Source organism: Poecilia reticulata, linkage group LG13 (assembly GCF_000633615.1).
Source record: "Poecilia reticulata strain Guanapo linkage group LG13, Guppy_female_1.0+MT, whole genome shotgun sequence".
In the NCBI taxonomy this organism is placed as follows: domain Eukaryota; kingdom Metazoa; phylum Chordata; class Actinopteri; order Cyprinodontiformes; family Poeciliidae; genus Poecilia; species Poecilia reticulata.
In genome coordinates this window covers 30,045,851-30,063,994 of record NC_024343.1, presented here as the reverse complement: position 1 = coordinate 30,063,994, position 18,144 = coordinate 30,045,851, and the positions used below count along the sequence as shown (strand labels likewise).

Below are 18,144 nucleotides of genomic sequence, written 5' to 3'. Positions count from 1 at the left end.
TAAACATAAAAGATTTTTTTGTTTAAGTCATTAAAATAAATAGGAGGAATTACGCATTTGTATTGGAGGAGGAATGACAAAAAGGCAACATGTGATTACAAAATTAGACAGTATTATGTATTTTCCAGGCACATAGAACCATTTTAACTCAAATGCCATAAATATCAAACATATCTCACTAAGAAATTTGACTAGCAATTGGGTCTCTGTCTCTTTAAGAAGCTCCTACTCTACGTAAAGAGACTCCGCCTTCAGGAAGTCATCACATGAGTTCTTGATTATACCTTGATTATATTAAAAATGCCCTGTGTCTGGAAAATACATAATAAAGCCCATTTAATCAACATTAAGCAATTAAATGTACATTTCCATAACCTTTAACCTAAATCAGCCAGACTAAAAGATTGAAACGGAACGATTTTGAAGAGCAACGCATGAGCCGTGTTTGTTTTTCCAACATTTTATTATAAAAAACTGATGACAAAGACAACAGAATCCGATAGTAAAATATCTCAAACGATCCAGCTGGCAAATAAAAACCGTCAGGAGAGGAAACTGATGGGAGAAAATCCACAAAAATCAACAACACTGTGCGGTAACATCCAACAGACGACACGTCCCTGCATGATTGTAACATCTCTAACCGGGTTTTCACGTCATTCACAAATAAAATCCTAATATTTATGTAACATAAACCTGGATTAAAACAGAGGTTCACTTCATTTGTTTTTATTTTTTTTTAAATCCAGAAAGTACAACTCAGTTTCATTTTCCAGTGCATGATGTCAGAAGTAGTGTATTTTCCCCCGTCGTCGTCGGTGTTTTCAGTCGTAAATGGAAACTTTGTTTGAATTTCCTGATAAAGTTCTGGCAGCAGCTCATTAACATTCAGACACATAAAACTGTGCTGGGAGCGTTTCGCTTCCTTTAAACGTCCAACGCCGTGACTCTTCAGTTAGACCAGCGGAAACGCCCAGAGGTCACGGCTTGGTGATGTGGACTTCACCGGTGCCGCTGCCGTTGGTCGTCGTGGTGATGATGTATTGCGTGGCGGCCTGCTGGGTGGCAGGCGGCGGATCCAGCTGGTCGGTCTGGGTGGCGCTCTGAGGAGCCGCCTGCTTCGTCTCCAGGTCAGCCTGACCATCAGAGATGACGAAGTGCGCCTGAGAGACAAGTAAAAAAAAATTCAGCTCCATAAATTAAGTTTTATTATAAATTACAAATAAAGCTGCCACCATGTGGAAAGACACATGCGGTCGTCAAGGAAACGATAGTTTAGTCAGTTTGTGGTAGGATGTGTGCGTTCTGGTAGATTCGGTTTGATTGGGGACTCACCGTCTTCACCTGGCTGCTGCTGACCCCAGACGCGGGCGTGCCGGGCTCCGCGATCACGTACTGCGCGTGAGGTAGCGCCATCATCTGGATCTCAGACGCTGGAACAGTTTGGGGTTGACTTTTTATTCTTATGGATCCAAAGAGAAGAAGGAGAAGAAGAAGAGCTGTGCATTTAGAGTCACTCACAGTAGCCTCTGTAGTTCCAGTTTCCGGGGATGTAGGCGTGCTGCACCGCCCCCTGCTGCTGGGAGGTGGCGGTCTGCAGGGCGTGACCTTGAGCCAGAGTGACGGGGGTCAGCTGGGCGGGGCTCAGCTCCTGATTGGGCTGCTGGGAGGCGGGGCTTAGAGGCTGACTGCTTCCCTGGAGGGACGCTCAACATAAACCAACGGATACGTATAATCGTGCTGCAGGATGAGTTCTAGTTATTTACCTGCGTGGCGGCTTGAGCGGCGCCGGAGGACTCCGACACCTGGATGTGTTGCACCTGGATGGAGTGCTGGCTGTAGCCGTGGGGGTCGTGCAGCTGGCTCACATCGACTGTCTGGGCCTGGGAGTGAGGCGAGGAGGCCTGCAGACGCAGAGAAGCACAACTCCATCATCAATCTCATCAAACGTACCACATTTTGGGGATTCAAAGGTGGCATGTTACGCTTCCTTAGACGGCTTAAGACGGGTACAAAACATGTTCATTACATTTTTAGCATGAAATTATTCTTAGTTAATGAGATTCTAGTCTGCTTTGTTCTGCCTATTTGAACTCCTTTGAGCAAAGAACACGTCTTTTCTGCTGGAGTTCAGTTTCGGTTGCTAGGTAACGGGCTGAATTCCGCGGAGGTTGCTAGGTAACGGGCAGTGCCTGCTCATTTGTGACGCTACGTTCTGGAGGTTTTTGAAAAGGCTCATTTTTCAGACCCCAAAAAACATGAACTTATTGCCATAAACAGCCAGATGTTTGTCTTTTTCTGTTTGTTTTTTGAAGCAATAAACAAACAGTTTGTTTTTAGAAGCAGTTGAAACCCAAAAGATGTACTAAAATGTGACTTTTTCATAATATGTTCCCGTTAGTGAAACAACAGGAAAAATACTGAAAATTAAACAAAAATTCTCACAGCTCAGAAATAATATTCTGATGTACAACTAATAAAAGGGATGATTGATATAAAAGCCACTTTTTGAAAATATTTTCTGTCATTTGAAAATATTTTTTTTATAAAGTCAGAAACAGTATCTGGTATAATTAAAAAAATGTATTTTTGTTTTTATTTATGGCCTGGCTGGTTGTCTTCTTACCGGCGCGACCTGGACGACCTGCAGCTGGATGTGCTGCGGCTGCGCCAGGCCGCCGCCCGCCTGGGACACTGGGATGTACTGGATCCGCTGGTAGTCTCCCTGGGAGGTCCGGTAGTCTGTGGTCAGCGTCTGGGAGAGCTCCGTCATGGCCTGGGTCAGCAGGTCGGTGGTCTGACGCAAAGAAGCAAAACATTTGACCCAAGAATCCAGGAAAGAAATCAGAGTGAAGAGAAACGTTTTGATTTTCTGTCATTTATACTGAAAGATCCAGTCAGTTAGTTCAACAGTGAATGAATGAATCTGTTCACTCATCCATCCATCCATCTGTCTGAGTGTTCATCTCCTATGGATGAATGGTAAACGTTTATTCTCTGCGTTCAGCGAGTCTTTCTGAGGAGTGTTCCTTCTCACCACCACAGCCTCTGCCGTTGCACCGTCAGCGGTGATGACTGCCGGAGCGACCACCGCCGTGGTCAGAGGAGAGTGGATGGTGTTGGCCAGCTGGGCGAACTCCGGATGCTTCTTCCTGATGTGCTGCACCATCTTAGTCTGGAAAAAAATAAATAAAGTTGTTTTGTTAGAATCCCTGCTTCTCGGTGAGGAGACGACCTGGCTGATGAACCCGCTCACCTTGCTGCTGTACTGCTTGGCGCAGTGCGGGCAGCAGACCGGCGCGGTTGCTATGGTTCCGGTTAGCTGGGTGTGGGTGCTCAGCATCGGGTCCGGCTCCCCGGGAGCGGCCGGGCGCAGCTTCCGGATGCTGGGCGGTAACTCCGCCCCCGGGTGGTTCTTCAGGATGTGAGCTTTCCTTTTACTGGCGCTCTTATACACCTGCAGAGAAAAAAAACGTCAATAAACGGCAGGATGGAAGGAGAGACAGGAAGCTCAGGTAGCGGCAGCTGGTGGTGGCAGCCGGTGGTGGCAGCTGCCACTGGAGCTGCCACTGCTTTTACAAAACATTGGAGTTTTTGTGTCCGTTTTTAAATGCATGCATGCGTGTACGTTTGCAAATATATTCTTGTTTTTATATTTTATTGATTTGATCAAAACAAACATATTCATATTTAATTAGTGGCGGCTGCCACCAAAGCCACTGAACCTGCCACTTTCCACCAGGTACATTCAGTCAAAGTAGAACTAGTCTTACCAGGTTTAATAACTAAGAACATCAGCATCTCAAAAGTAATGACTTGCAAACAGGTAATATAACTGACACTGACATCAGCATCCCCCAAACAGTGGCAGCTTCCGGCAGCTGCCACCAGTCATTTCCTTTCATTAGAAAATTTATTATAATTTTTTACCCTTTACCCACACCAGGGTTTTTTTTCCACCATAACTACACTGGCTCTGTGTTGTGTTTGTTATAAAACACCAAACCTTATCGCAGTATTGGCAGAAGTAATCCCTGTTGGGTTTGATGATCGGTAACGTCAGCTCCGGCACGTCGTCGATCCTCATCTCCGGATGCCGTTTGGACAGATGATTGACCTGCAGACAGGAAACCAGAGCTGAGCGCGGCGCCGACTCCCGGATCGCTTCGCCGCCGAGAGCCGCCGCTCACCAGCATCCCTCTGCGTCGGAATCCCATCATGCACAGCCTGCATTTGAACACGAAGCTTTCCAGGTCAGTGGAGGGGACCTTGGTTTTGTGGGCTTTGGAGCGGTGGGTCCGGTCGGACTTCTTGGCCTCTCTGTCCGGATTGTGCATGCGCTGCATGTGTTCCCGCAGCTTATCCTTCCTCTGGTGGGAGAAGCATTAGTGAGTAACAGTTTGGTTTCAGGCAGCAGAGCTCGCTGCCAGCCTTCGGCGGCGCACCTTGAACTGCTTGCCGCAGGTTGAGCACAGGAAGTCCTTGCGGTCGGAGTGGCGCAGCATGTGGAGCCGCAGCTTGTCCGGCCGGCAGAAGGCCTTATCGCAGTCTGGACACTGGAAGATCTTCTCCGAGTGGAAGCAGCGGATGTGCTTCTTCACCTACGGAACAGCACAAGGCCCAAAACTCAGGAGAATGAGAAAATCTAAGGAACGATTATTTTAGTAGACGATTAATCGATAAAGACAAGTGGTCCGTTCTTTAGGCTTCTCATCGAAGCACTTAAGCTAATTTCATACAGAAATGCATGAAAAATACAAATAAAATCAACCCTAACACACAGAAACAGCTTCTCTTTAGCGTATGGTTGACATGTAGAATTGAACCTTCATTGGTCTTGATTTTATCTGTTTGAATTGTGTTTTAATCCGTTATTTATTACTGATGTTCAGCTCTTTGTTTCAGCTGCGGTGCTTTATAAGTAATGTTCATGATGATGCAGGCAAAAAATAACACATCAATATGTGAAAAGCTCAGCTTTGTCTGTTTGACTTGTCAAATAATGACCAATTTATCAGTTGATTAATCAATAACTGGAGTATATAGTCTGAAAAAAGGCTATTTGCTTTAAAAAACATATTTAGATTCAGGTATTTCTAATGTTTTTTTAAAAATGCTTAAGTAGTTAAATAAAAAGTCAGCGGAACTTAATATTTTTTATTGATTAATCGTCGGACAATTAATCGATTACTAAGATAATTGTTTGTTGCAGCTCTGTACATTTTGTAAAGTTTTGTCTAATATCTGATCTGAGTGTGTTGCTCTTTCAGCAAATTGCCTTTTTTTGAGTCTCTACAAACCAGCTAATGATTAATCGATCAATAAATTAGACGATATTTCAATAATTGATTCATCACTATTAATCATGTTAGGCCTACATCCGTTAGCATCACTCTGACCCTTTTCATTCAAAGAGCCACTTTTAACCCTGCTGCTGCAAAATAAAACTCGCTCCAAGCCACAAAAAATGATTTTCTAAAGATGTAAAGCATAAAACGTTTTATCATAAAACAAATTAAGCAAAAATCTTAGATAATCACAAGCCATAATCCAGAGTCACAAGCATTTCCTCTGTGGGTTTCTAAGAGCTGCAGGCTGCAGACCGACCTGGATGAAGTCCGTGAAGCTCTTCTTGCAGGACGGGCAGCTGAAGCAGCCGTCCACGGCGTGGACGTCCACGTGGTCCTTCAGCAGCTCCAGCCTCTCGAACGTCTCCGGACACAGGAGGCAGGAGTAGGAGCGGCTCTCCGCGTGCGCCAGCAGGTGGTCCTCCAGCGCCGCGTCGCTCACGAAGCTCTTCCCGCAGCAGTGGCAGGAGAAGGCGTAGGCGTCGCGGCCGTGGACCCGCAGGTGGAGCTCCAGCTTGTCTTTGTCCCGGAAGGCCTTGCCGCACAGCGTGCATTTGAACGGCCGGAAGCTCTTCCTGATGAAGAGGTGCTGCAGCGCTGCATTCTGGGACGCAGAGAGCAGCAGGAGGTTAGCCGCAGCAAAACTTGCAGACCTGAGGGAAGTCGACCCCCCGACATTCTTTAAACCAAACCAAACCGGCAGCAACATTTTGTTGTTTTTGCCGCCATAATTTTAAAGGTTTGATAACAATTTTCAGAGGTCATGAAAGGTCAACCAGCCCCGGCCGTTTCCTAAAGATCAAATAAAACTGGTGCTACGTTTGTGCTGATAAAACTTTCATTTGGAAATGTTACAGCACCACCATGCTACCCAAATCTAACAAAATTGGTGCAACAAAATGTTTTATTTGTGCTGCAATGATTTTAAATAAAAATCTGTATTCATGTCTTCAAAATTATGAATGAAAAAAAAAAAAACTTTTTTTCCAGCATAAACTATCAAACTATTACAAACCTGGGACAGATTATTAGGGCAACAGTAAGAAAATACAAAGATTTGAATATAAGAATAAAGTCATAATTTTGTTGTTTTGTTCTCACAATTTTATGACTTTGTTCTGTTAAAATTCTGACTTTATTCTCGTATCATTTCGAAATAATCATAATCACTCTGTTCTTGTAGTAATTTTCTTCTCCATCATACAAACAAAGCACAGTGCAGCGAAATCAACCAGCCATTTTAAAGGTTGGTTGACCTTTCACCTTTGTAAATCCTAAAAACAAAAGCAGAACAAACAACTCAGAAAATGTGAGCTCGATCTAAAATTTTCTAGAAAAAAACTTTGAAATTTCAGACTTTGAAAAGTCAAACATTTTTGACTTTTGAAATTCAGAAAATTTTCTCTTTTTTTTCCATAAAATTTCTGACAATTTAAAAATATACAAAAATTCTTTATTGAATTTATAAATATTGAATTTATTGCAAATTTTCAACTTAAAGAGTTCAGAAATTCCCTTGTTTGTCAAGATTCATCTGAACTTTCTACAAGTGGTGGGAGCAGGTTGACCTTTCATGACCTCTGGAAACATTCATCAACACCTCCTGAAGGTTTTTTGCTGCCATCAGTTTTGTTTGACTTGAAGAACGTGTGGCCAAATTCACTCCGGTAACCTGCAGCGAGTTTTTTGTTTCAGCTTAAAGACAAAACAAGAAGCAGAGGATGTGCGCCGTCCCGGTTGTCCTACATAAAGTAAATGTTTGTTTCTCCCGGGTTTCGCCTACCTGCTCGTCCGCCTGACAGGGAGGCACACATTGAGGAAGAAGAGACAAAGCGTTGTCAAGCGAAAAGCGGCACCAGAAAGCGAGACTCTTCATCGGGAGCAGAGTCTCAGAGTCTCACCCGGATCTTCTTGGCGCGGTGGAGGTCCTGGGAGGTCAGGTGCGGTTCTGGCTGCCCGCTCTGCGCCGGGTCCTCCTTCACGGGAGCGGCCAGGTCGGGGCGGGGCGGCGCGGCGTCGGCCTGCAGCAGCGGCTCCTCGGTGGGGGGCTCCGGCGGGCCCTCGTCCTCGGTCCCGGCCTCGGCCTCCGGCTCCGTGTCGACCTCCTTCAGCCCGTTCTGAGCGCCGTCCTCCTCCAGCGGCTTCTCCGTCAGATCCAGCATCTCCTGGTGGAAACATCGTCACGGCGACGGACGTTTATGCACAAATAAATCCACCTTTCATCTCTAATATCTTTATGCTTTTTAAAATATATTTATTATTGTTGGTTCAAAGTTGTTACCATCACCACCATTTATGTCAGTCCTACTGGTCAAACAACAACAACAACAATAATAATAATAATCTGAATTATTTTTTAAAAATAATTTGTTTTTAATTTTCTACTCATTTTTTAACTTAATATTATTTTTAGTATTATATTTTTAAAATAATTTCTTTTTAGTATTTTTGTTCTAATATTTATAATTTTCAAATTATTTTTTTATTTTTATATTATTTTTTGTCTTAAATATTGTTAGTTTTTATAATTCATTTTTATTATTTTTAGTTTAATATCTTAAACTTTCTCACTATTTTTATACATTATTATTTGTCATTTTGTAGTATTTCCATTTTTTTTATATTTTACTCAGCTTTTTAAAGTTTCATTTTACTTTATTTGTTTTATTTTTGAATGTTTCAAATATTCTTAAATTTGTTAACTTTACATACTTTTGTGCTTAAAACCTCAGTTTTGGTTCGTCTTTTCCTGTGAGCCATAATCATTAAATATTTGAGCTAATATATTAGCTCAAATATTTTACTCTAGGTGAAATTAATCTCTATTAAATGAATGTTTTACTTTCTGATGACTGGAGAGAAACTTTGCACTTTTTTTAGAATAATCTAAATTTTAAAATAGAAAAAAACAAACTAAAAACGTGATTAATTTGTTTTTATTTACATTTTTTAACTGTAAAAATTGCACCAAAACTTATTCCTGTTCTTCTCAAGACTAAATGGAAACATCTTCATCTCTGATGGCTTCCTGATTTCGCTGAGCAGCTTCATGCATCTTTAACCTGTGAGATTAGAAGGCCTCTTGGCCATCACCCTAATCTTTACCTCCCTCAGCTGATTCTCCGTCTGTCAAAATGTTTGTCATCCTTCACTTTTCTTGTTTTTTTTCTGTTTTTTCTCACTATAAAGGTGGAACAGTCCCCTTACTGCAGTCTTGTCTCCGTTGGTGTCTGCAGCTGGATCCACATGGATAAATTTCGGCGGCCGTCCCGGCCGTCTCCCCGTCCCAAACCGCTTCCTGCCTCTTCCTCTGCCGCGGCCTCTGGATCTGAAACCGGAGATGAGTAGACGTCACTAAATAAGAAAGATAAATGAAGCATGATGAGAAGGAAAAGTTTCCACCTCGAAGCGGAGCTGAGCTTGTCGTCGTGCATGTTGAGGTGCTGCTGCAGCTGCTCGGAGCTCACGAAGCGCCGGTTGCACTCGTAGCACGGCCAGTTCCACTCCTGCTCCTGGAGCGCTGGGCGAACGAGGCGAGGCGGAGGTCAGGAGGTCAGGAGGTCAGGAAGCCGCCGCCGCCGCGTCAGAAACCAGACGGAAGAAAAACTCACCTTTACGCTCCTCGTCCGTAACATCGTGGATCTTCTGGTTCACAAAGTCTGCGTACGAGGCGGCGTACCAAACCTGCAGAAAAAACACTGGTTTTTTTTAATCACAGCCCTTAACATTTTTACTGTTTTGGCTCATTGCATCATTCATTCTGCAAAGACACAAAATCTTACCAACCATTTTTGTCTAGATTCCTGTGAAAATATCTCAACACAGTTGAAACAAAACAAAACTTTTTAAATACATTTATGTTTTTTTTTCTCTTTCATTCACACCATGAGAGAAATGTCCTGCTGCAAGTCAAAACAAGTTCGGCTGGAAAATGTAGCATTTTACTGCGATATTTTGTGACACAATAATGATAATGATGAAAAATTAAATAGATTTTTTACTTCTGTTTAGGTAAATGTTTCTCTGTGACTGCATGGCGCAGCATCTGCAGCGCCAAAAAACACAAACACTGCAAAAACACAAAATGTTACCAAGCATTTTTTGTCAAGTTTCTTGTGCAAATATTTTATTACATTTGAAATAAGACAAAACTAACTCCTAAGTAACATTACAGCAAGAACTATGAGCTTTTTAAAGTCAATAATTAATCAATATGAGTTAAAAAGCACTAGTTATATTAGCAAATTATTTCACTTGAAACATTTTTCAATAGTATAAATAAAATAATCTGCCAGTGGAAGTAGAACTTTTTAAATCAATACTAAGATATGATTGACTTAACTTTCTATTTTAGTAGAAAAGCTACCTATAAGTTAGTTTTATCTAATTGAAGTATCCTAAAATATTTACCAGAAACTAGTCGGAAAATATTTGTAATATTTTGTGTTTTTGCAACACAACATAGTAAATGGGAATGTTCTGGATAAAACATTCCCATTTACTCATTTACGGATATTTATTAATTCTCTCCAGGAACAAATAGTGGAGGAAAAAGCAAATCTAACATTTCTGATCACTTTTGTTTTTTATTGACAGTCAGGATCTGAAATTTATCAGGACATTAATAAATCAAAATTCTAACCATAATAAGAAATCTTTCATGATAAATGATAAACAGAACAATAAATTCCCACCGTTAGGAATGAGTAAGTTTTTTAAATCAATACCAAGAATTCAAGAATTATTGACTTAAAATAAGCTCTTATATTTTGCATAAAAGTTATTTGTAAATTAGTTTTGTCTTTTTTCAAGTGCACCAAGATACTTGCACTAAAAACTACATAAAAAATATTAGTAAGACTTTGTGATTTTTTCTTTCTTCGTACCCAGCGCTCACCGACCTTCAGCTCCTGCTTGGGCTGGATGTGTTTGATGGTGGAGTAAAAGATGTCGGCGCCGTACTGGTAGGCCACCAGGTTCTGCTCCAGGTGGTTCTGCGCCGGCCTCACAAACATCATCCAGTTGCAGCTTTCCTCGTCCGAGAGATCCAACCAGACGTCGCTTGGCTTCTCTCCTTCCTTCTCTTCATCCAGCATGCACAGCTGACGGAGAAACAAGGCATCAGACACACATGGTGAGAAACGATTAATCAAATCAACCACGATTAATCGATTACTGAAATCAACTAATTTAGTAATAGATTAACCGAGGTTTACAGACAGAAAAAAACACCACGAAGAGCAGGAATTAAAACCAAAACTATACAAAAATACAAATGTTTTGCATAAAAAAGAAACTTCTGCTTGCAAATATGTGCTACCCAAAACTTATCAAGTAGCATTTTTAGCTTCAACTGGTTCAAATTCTGTAAAAAATAAAAAATCATCCCACTTATTAATCAAAAGATAATCAACAGATCAGCCCTACACTGTAATGTTAACTCAAGCAGAAAGAGCTCAGCTTTTCACGTGTTGAAGTATTTTTAACTGCAGATGCATCCCTACAAAGCATAAACGTTCACTAAAGAAATGCTGTGTTATTGAATTTGAGGCAATAAATTGTTTATTTTCTTATTAAAAATGAATTAAAGGATGTGCTTATTTGCATCTTTTTTATGTATTTCTAATATATTAAAAAAGCTTAAGTAGTTAAATGAAAAGTATGCAGAATGTGGCAATTTTTTATTCTGATTAATCGTCAGAGTAATCGATTAATCGTCAGAGTAATCTATTTCTAACATAATCGTTAGTGGTGGCCTTCAACAGTACCCGGTCTCTGCTGTATTTCAGGACTTTTGGAGACTTCTTTTACCATCCTGCGGTGCAGTCAGGGGGAATTAGCTTGAACTCACAGCAGTAGTCGGTTGTTCGCGCTCATAAATGAACTGAACCTCGTCTGACTTACTTTTAATTTAAAGTTGTGGTCTTGCAGCTCACTCTGGGAAATCAGCGGTGCCTCCACAGGGCCAAACTGGGTTCGCTTGGGGATGCGCCTCTTGGAGAAGACTCCTCCCAGGAAGCGGTCGATGTACAGGATCTGAGGCAGACTGGCCCTGGCTTTGGACAACACGGGCCGGTTGGGGATGGGATGCAGGGGGCCGTGCAGCGGACAGTCTGAAGGGTTGGAGCTGTTGCACTCCTCGCACCCTGAGGCGGATGCAAACAATGGAAATGAATCAAACTAGATGTTTTTGTTCCAGATGTGGCGGTGGTGCAGAGCTCCGCTCACAGAGGGCGTGAGGGTCGAACAACGGAGGGTGGCGCAGCTCCCAGTCGTCCATCTCCGAGTCTTCGTCGTCGACTTCGTCTGAGTCGTCTGTGGAGTCGGTGGCTCCAAGTGGGCTGCTGGGGGCCTCAGCGATGTCGGCCATGTCTGTCAGGGAGTTGGACAGATGCTCCTACGAGAGACAATCAACAGTCAGCTGCAATTAAATGTTTGTCTTAATGAGATATTAAGTGGAACATCTGACGAAGACGATTGGACACAGGATAAGATGTGCGTCGTACATGACAACATGACAGAAACAACCTAAACTCCTGCAGGTTTATTACATTAAACTCCGTCAGAATGCATTTTGATTTTATTCGCTGAGCTCAACGTTTTCACAGAAGAAAGTGTCGAGGACTGAAACAATTAATCGGATTAACCAATTATTGAAACTATAGCTGTAACTAAAAAATAGATATATTTTGCATTTGAGGAATAGAAAAGTTTAAGGAATAAAAAATCCTGGTGCAATAAAAAAATATCTATTAGCACCTTTAGTTATTCAGTTATTAATTGGCAATCCAATAAATAATCAATACATCATGTTAAATGAAGCAGAAACAGCTGAGTTTTTCTTATGTCGATGTTAGGAATATTTTTTTAGCTGCAGATGCATCCTTTGCTACAAATGGTCAACCGTTCACTGTAGGGATAGAGTTATTGCATCTTCGGCACTAAAATGTTTATTTTCTTATTTATAAAGTAATTAGATTACTCGTTTATTTGCATTCTTATGTATTTCAAATACTGTAAAAAACGCTTGAGTGGTTAAGTGAAAAATCTGAAGAACGTAGCAATTTTTATTCTGATTAATCGCCAGCATGATCGATTACTCCTCAGAATAATCGATTAATCATCAGAGTAATCGATTAATCATCAGAGTAATTGACAGAATAGCCAAAACGTTCATTAGCTGCAGTCCTGAATGCCTGCTCACCTGGGAAACTGGCTCCAGGATGGCTTGTGGAGCATCTGCCACGTTACTGAGAACATGCAGATTGGCAGCATTCACATTCTGTCCACCAGGCAGGAGAACAGTCACCTGTAGGTGAGGGAAAAAAACCTGTTTGTGAAAGAAGCAACTCTCAGCGAGTCAGAGGAACGTGGAACAGCAAGGCAGCCGTACCTGCTGGGTCGTGCCATCCTGCTGGATGTAAGCCACTTGAGGCTGATCAGAAAACACCGTCTGAGGAACGAGTGAAAGTGTCTCAGTTCTGGGCTTGTTTTAGTCTTTAGTAGATAAAAGAGCTCCATGTTTACCTGGGTGCCGTCTGCAGGATGAATGTAGACCAGCGTGTGCTCTGCAGACTCCACAGAGGTGAAGGAGTTCCCCTCCGCTGTGTAGACCACCTGCTGCTCCGCCCGGTCCGACTGATCGCCACTGTACACAATCTGGGTCACGGCGCTGCCTTCAAAATGCACCTGCAGCACAAAGCTCCAACTTTTAGATGAGAAAATTATCTCCCTGTTTCCTGAAACTTCACTGCAAGCAATCGAAGTAAAAATCACAAAATAATTTATTGTTTTTATCTGCTAAGCATTAAACTAAATTCACATGAATTTACTGAGATTCTTGTAGAAAATCTCAGACGCTTGTTCTGATAAAATAAAGGTGGACTGCTTCTGGGCTTTCTGGGTCGTTGTTTTCTAATTTAGCTATTAGTTGATTCACAACAACAAATAAAAGAACTTAGTTTTTTTTCTCAATTATTTGAGAAAAAACACTCAAGACATTTTCTTTTTTTTTTTTTTTGAAATTCATTGGCGAAAATGTACTCCCATCTACAACGATTCTAATACATCATTGTAGGTCGGTTTGTGGTCAGAGGACCAGACAAAACTATTGCAAGGGCCGCACTTTGGACATCCCTGAACAACACCGACAGCTTTAGCTACAGACCAAAGTATTTTCACATGGAAGAATGGCCTAGTCAAACCACCTCCATCTGTAATCGCACCAAAAGGTGGTTTTACAAATTCAGAGTGGCTGAACACAGTGGCACACCACACTTTTCAGTTTTTTGTTCACACAACAGCAATCACCAAAGTCACAACTATTTTCTTTCCACTCTATCGTTGTGCAAAACTTTCTGCTGGCTCAACAAAAACCCACAAAAAATGGCGTTTGTTATTGTAATACGATAATATTTAGAAACATTTAAGCAGTAAATTAACGTTTTTATTTTCTGTCACTGTGAGTGAAAGTGACTGAATGTCACTGCGGCTGGACCAGCAGCTCAGGAACAGGTTTACTTCATACCTGTGTTGAATTGTTGGAGTCGTCGTTGACGGCCTGGCTCCACACGGCCGACGGTTCCTGTTTGGTTTCCATGGCTACGGAGCACCAGGCCCTTCAGCAGCCGCCGCGCTCCTCTCCTGACAGCGTGGGATGCCTACAGTACAAAATAAATATATATACATACACACCAGTTATTCTAAAGACGATACTATCACAAAACTTAACTGATTTTAGATCATATTATTTCACATTCCCAGACTTACTTTGTCAAAGAGAACTCATAGAAAACGCAGTTGTTTAAAAGATTCCTCTGCCAAGTTATTAATTTTACTATTAATATGTAAACTACCTAAAAATATAGCTGGGTAATTAAGTAAGGATTGCTAAAGGAAGATTTAAATTTAGCTTTTTTTGCAGATTTTTTTATTCAAAACTGCCACTTGAAAAGTTCTGGCAGAGCAAATTTGCAGACAAAAAAGTTTTTTTCCCCCATTTTAAATGCAAAATGTATATATTTTTGTACAGCAATTACTGCTTTAAGGGTGCTGTTCAAGTGACCTTTTAATTTCTGTATATTCTAGTTAATCCATTACTAAATTAGTAGACGATTCATCATTTCATCACGACTATTCATTTCAACCCTACATAAATTAGATGAACATTTTATTTTGACAGGTTTCTTGTAAAACTACAACTAATCATAAAGCAAAATTTAGAATCAGATATTGATAAACTGACTACAAATAAAAACATATTTTCACATGATATTATTTCTGACTGGAAAAAACATAAATAAATCTAGTCAGGCCCTGAGTGGAAAAGTAATTGTTAAATCCTGAATTAAATGTAATTAACCACATATTTGGAGAGTCGAGAAGCTAAAAACAAAGCAAGTTACTGTGTGAGCTGTTCAACCAAGAAATCACTTTAACAGAACCTGCCAGACATCATAAAGTAGACCAAAATAACTAAAAAACACATGTATGAGAGGAGTTTTTACAAGAAAATCCTGAAAAGTTTTAACTGTATTGAGGTTATGATTCAGTACAGTAATATAAAATATATTCAAAGTGAATATGTGATGGTTCTGGAGGGGGTCTAGTCAAAGTCTAGTGTTAGATTATGCGAAATGAGCTAAATCAGGCAGTTTATGCTTAAAAACCTTTAAATGTGACAGAATTAAAATATTTCTGTGACGACTGGGAGGAAATCTGGACAAACATTTGATGAGGTTTAGGGCTTGATTGGAGTTTGGTCTAAAATATTTAAGCATGCCAGAGGAAATCAGTGAGGGGCCAATCATTTTTTCCATAGAAAGCTCTGGAATGCAATCATCTTTATTCTGTTTTGTTTTTTTCTGTTTTAGCGCGGATGTGGGACAACATGCTACATATGCATTTATTAAAAACATATGTAATGTGATGCTACTGATAATTAGTGACATTCAGCCACAGTTTTGATCCAATGGCAGGCCGGGATTGCCCAAATAAAGCGGCGTGTAGCTGCGTGAACAGAGCCGCCACATGAGCCTCTCTGCGGGGGAACGTTCCACAGAAAAAGACCGGTGATCCGCAGGCCGCTCCGGGTGAAGGAATCTAAAAACACAGCCGCAAATTCAAACGGAAAACACCAATTCTCTCCTCTCATTCATAAACCCACTTGGTATAATCAATAAAATGTTCATTTCCCCCCTATTTTAACCCCGCAGGTTGCCGGTCCCAACCGGACCATACCACAGAAAGCAGCGCTGTGGAAACACGGGCAGTTACTGCGCCGCAAAGCCAGCAATACGGCCGTGTAGCCCCGCACGGAGGCCGGGCAGTCCGCCTAACTCCACTTATCACACCGCGGAAAACTCCACTCATCATCCGCTTTGAGGCAAACGGGTTTTTTTAAACCGTTAAGGACCGAAATATTTGGCTAAACCCACCCGTCCCCCATTTCTAGTTGAGCCCAGCCCTTCGAGTCTGCCGTGAAACAAGGAAGAACGGGCTCCATTTTGGGTGGGACTAACAACAACAGCTACATCCAAAGAGACCTACGCAAAATAAATATATTATCAGCCGGAGGATATCCGCAAAAAGAAATCGAGATTTTAATTTGCGACACTATAAACACCTCTGTACAGTCGAGCTACAGACCTGATCGCTGTTTAATCCCATGAATTCTTACATTTTGTCGAAAACGCACAAGTTGTTCTTACCTCAGAATGGTAGCTGCAGAGATGGCTGCATTGCATATATTAACATAATCTACCTAGCAACACGCCAGAGCGCGGTATCTGATTGGTAACTGTAAACTTTGGCGCAAAGGCACTATAGACCGGTTTTAAATCAATATTTGACCAGTCATGCCGATATTTTCATTACTCTAAGTGTTTTTGCTTTCGCTCTAAAGCTGCCGTCTACCTCTCTTAAAACTGGGTGACATAATTTTTAAATTTCAGCCCCCCCACATTCACAGCCAATCAGAAAATTTAAACCCTGACGTTGTCCAATCACATTTTACGTTACTCTGAGTAAGATTTTGAGTAAGATTTTTACTTTCTCCAATGCAAAAATCCATCTGATTTTAATTTATATATTATATTATATTATATTATATTATATTATATTATATTATATTATATTATATTATATTATATTATATTATATATTTTTATGTGACATATTTGTAAAAAGATTCCTTTCACATTAATGGTACAAAATGGTCTGAAGATTAATCAGTTTTCTGATGACTGTTGATCATATTTAGAAATAACTGGATTTTTCTACATTTTCCAAATTTGGTCAATATTAAAAAACAAACAACCAAACAAAAAAACATTTTGTCAGCTAAAACAAATTGAGTTTATAGTTTACAAGTACAGTTTTATTAGTAAAAACAATGCAAATATTTACATTTAGTAATCATTTTGAAATAGCCAAGATTGAGTAGTATATTTTTTGTAATGATCTGGGTAAGGTGGTAAGAAATCTCATGACCTAGTTTCTCAAAGTAACCACTAAAGGGAGCCAAACACTCACAGATACAAAATAAATAAATTTAATTAAAATAATAAATGGGGTAATGGTTAATCAAGAATAAAGAAAATCATAACTAAACCTATGAAAACAATGCTGTGAGTGTTTATAGAGCTTATTTTATTAAGGGACTTTACATGCTTCCCTTTCCTTTTTGTTCTAGACTTTATTTCAAATAACTCCAGGGATTTTCCCTGAGGCACAATCACATCATTATAGGAGCTGAATTTTCCCAAAGCAGTCAGAAACTCAGCAACTGGAACCTAAGCAATTTAATAAGCTGCAGAAGTGAAATAATAAACCTTCAGAAAGAATATCCAGCTCATTAGAGGGTCGTCATCAGACTTCCTGGTGGAGCAGCTGAAGGGAAATTCACGATGCAATAATGAATTGCTCTCATTTAGTGACAAAATCTCTGAAACCTGAAATGTGCAGAAAAATTAAATTAAATTAGGACTGAATGCATGTTTGATCCAAGAATCTGTTATATATATATATGTATTTTCATATTTTTTTATTTTATGGAATGCTTTTATGCTTATGATTGTGTTTCCTTTGACGTCCTGTTAAGCACTTTGGTTTGCCTTGTGTCTGAATGAAGCCATATAAATGCATTTTTCTTGCTTATAACTGTGAAAGCAAATAAAAACCTTGCAACTAATAAAAACAAGGCTGAATGAGGGCATAAGTTTATTGTCATACAGCATGAGGAGAGGACATAAGGCAGTTAAAAAAATTAAATATCAGAGAAATACAGGATTGATAGATATTTTTGTGTCACTAAGCCTTGCCAAAAGTGAAATTAAATGAGAAACATATTTGTTTTTATTTAGCTTAGCTAAAATACAGAAAACTTTGTTGTTTGTTCTTTATTTGGACTCTTCTGGGCGGTAAGATGTAACATTTCTATTGCAATAATGAATGTAAACGATGACTTTAGCAACACTAGGTTAACAAAACACAAATAGCAAGTACACTGCTACACACTATTAAGTGAGAGTTGATTTTAGAAGAAAGAGTGATGTGCAACCCTTTATAACTTTATGTTTAATGTACAAGGAAACAATAATTTGTAGTATTATTATGTATTGAATTTATAATATAATAATTCTCATTTAAAAGGTAGCTTAATGTTTTTAAGGTCTTTTATTTTAAGTCCATTCAGGGAGACAAACACCTAAATGAAAAGCTAATGACTCAATGTGATTTACCAAACACCATGAAGCAAGTTTAATGCTCAGAAAATCTGATCAGATGGACCAAAATA

The 18,144-nt window shown here is 40.2% G+C and overlaps 1 protein-coding gene across 3 annotated transcripts; it reads right to left on the bottom strand.

Annotated features, from left to right (window-relative positions):
* Window positions 1-741: 741 nt before the first annotated feature.
* On the bottom strand, window positions 742-16,292 carry prdm10 (PR domain containing 10). 3 transcript variants are annotated; one of them, XM_008426470.2, is made up of 24 exons: window positions 16,058-16,292; window positions 13,876-14,008; window positions 12,876-13,037; window positions 12,742-12,801; window positions 12,553-12,657; window positions 11,577-11,745; window positions 11,253-11,494; window positions 10,250-10,450; window positions 8,960-9,032; window positions 8,751-8,868; window positions 8,556-8,676; window positions 7,250-7,513; window positions 7,132-7,143; window positions 5,608-5,952; window positions 4,446-4,601; window positions 4,191-4,370; window positions 4,007-4,117; window positions 3,257-3,457; window positions 3,038-3,175; window positions 2,627-2,797; window positions 1,767-1,904; window positions 1,522-1,696; window positions 1,336-1,433; window positions 742-1,163 (listed from the first exon to the last, which is right to left on the bottom strand). In XM_008426470.2, exons 2-24 carry the CDS (start codon window positions 13,945-13,947, stop codon window positions 981-983), a joined length of 3,495 nt encoding a protein of 1,164 aa, XP_008424692.1. In that variant the 5' UTR covers window positions 13,948-14,008; window positions 16,058-16,292; the 3' UTR covers window positions 742-980. The 3 variants fall into 3 exon arrangements, with proteins under 3 accessions (XP_008424692.1, XP_008424693.1, XP_008424694.1); XM_008426471.2 differs by lacking the exon at window positions 16,058-16,292 and adding an exon at window positions 15,996-16,020 and having other exon boundaries at window positions 981-1,163; XM_008426472.2 differs by lacking the exon at window positions 7,132-7,143 and having other exon boundaries at window positions 981-1,163.
* Between the last annotated feature and the right edge of the window lie 1,852 nt (window positions 16,293-18,144).

Excerpts from the sequence above, each read along its gene's own strand:
- prdm10 (XM_008426470.2), bottom strand. The coding sequence starts at position 13,947 with ATGGAAACCAAACAGGAACCGTCGGCCGTGTGGAGCCAGGCCGTCAAC. Across the intron at positions 4,371-4,445 it reads CCTGCGGCAAGCAGTTCAAG|AGGAAGGATAAGCTGCGGGA; the intron begins GTGCGCCGCCGA and ends TTCTCCCACCAG. Across the intron at positions 2,798-3,037 it reads CAACGGCAGAGGCTGTGGTG|ACCACCGACCTGCTGACCCA; the intron begins GTGAGAAGGAAC and ends TCTTTGCGTCAG.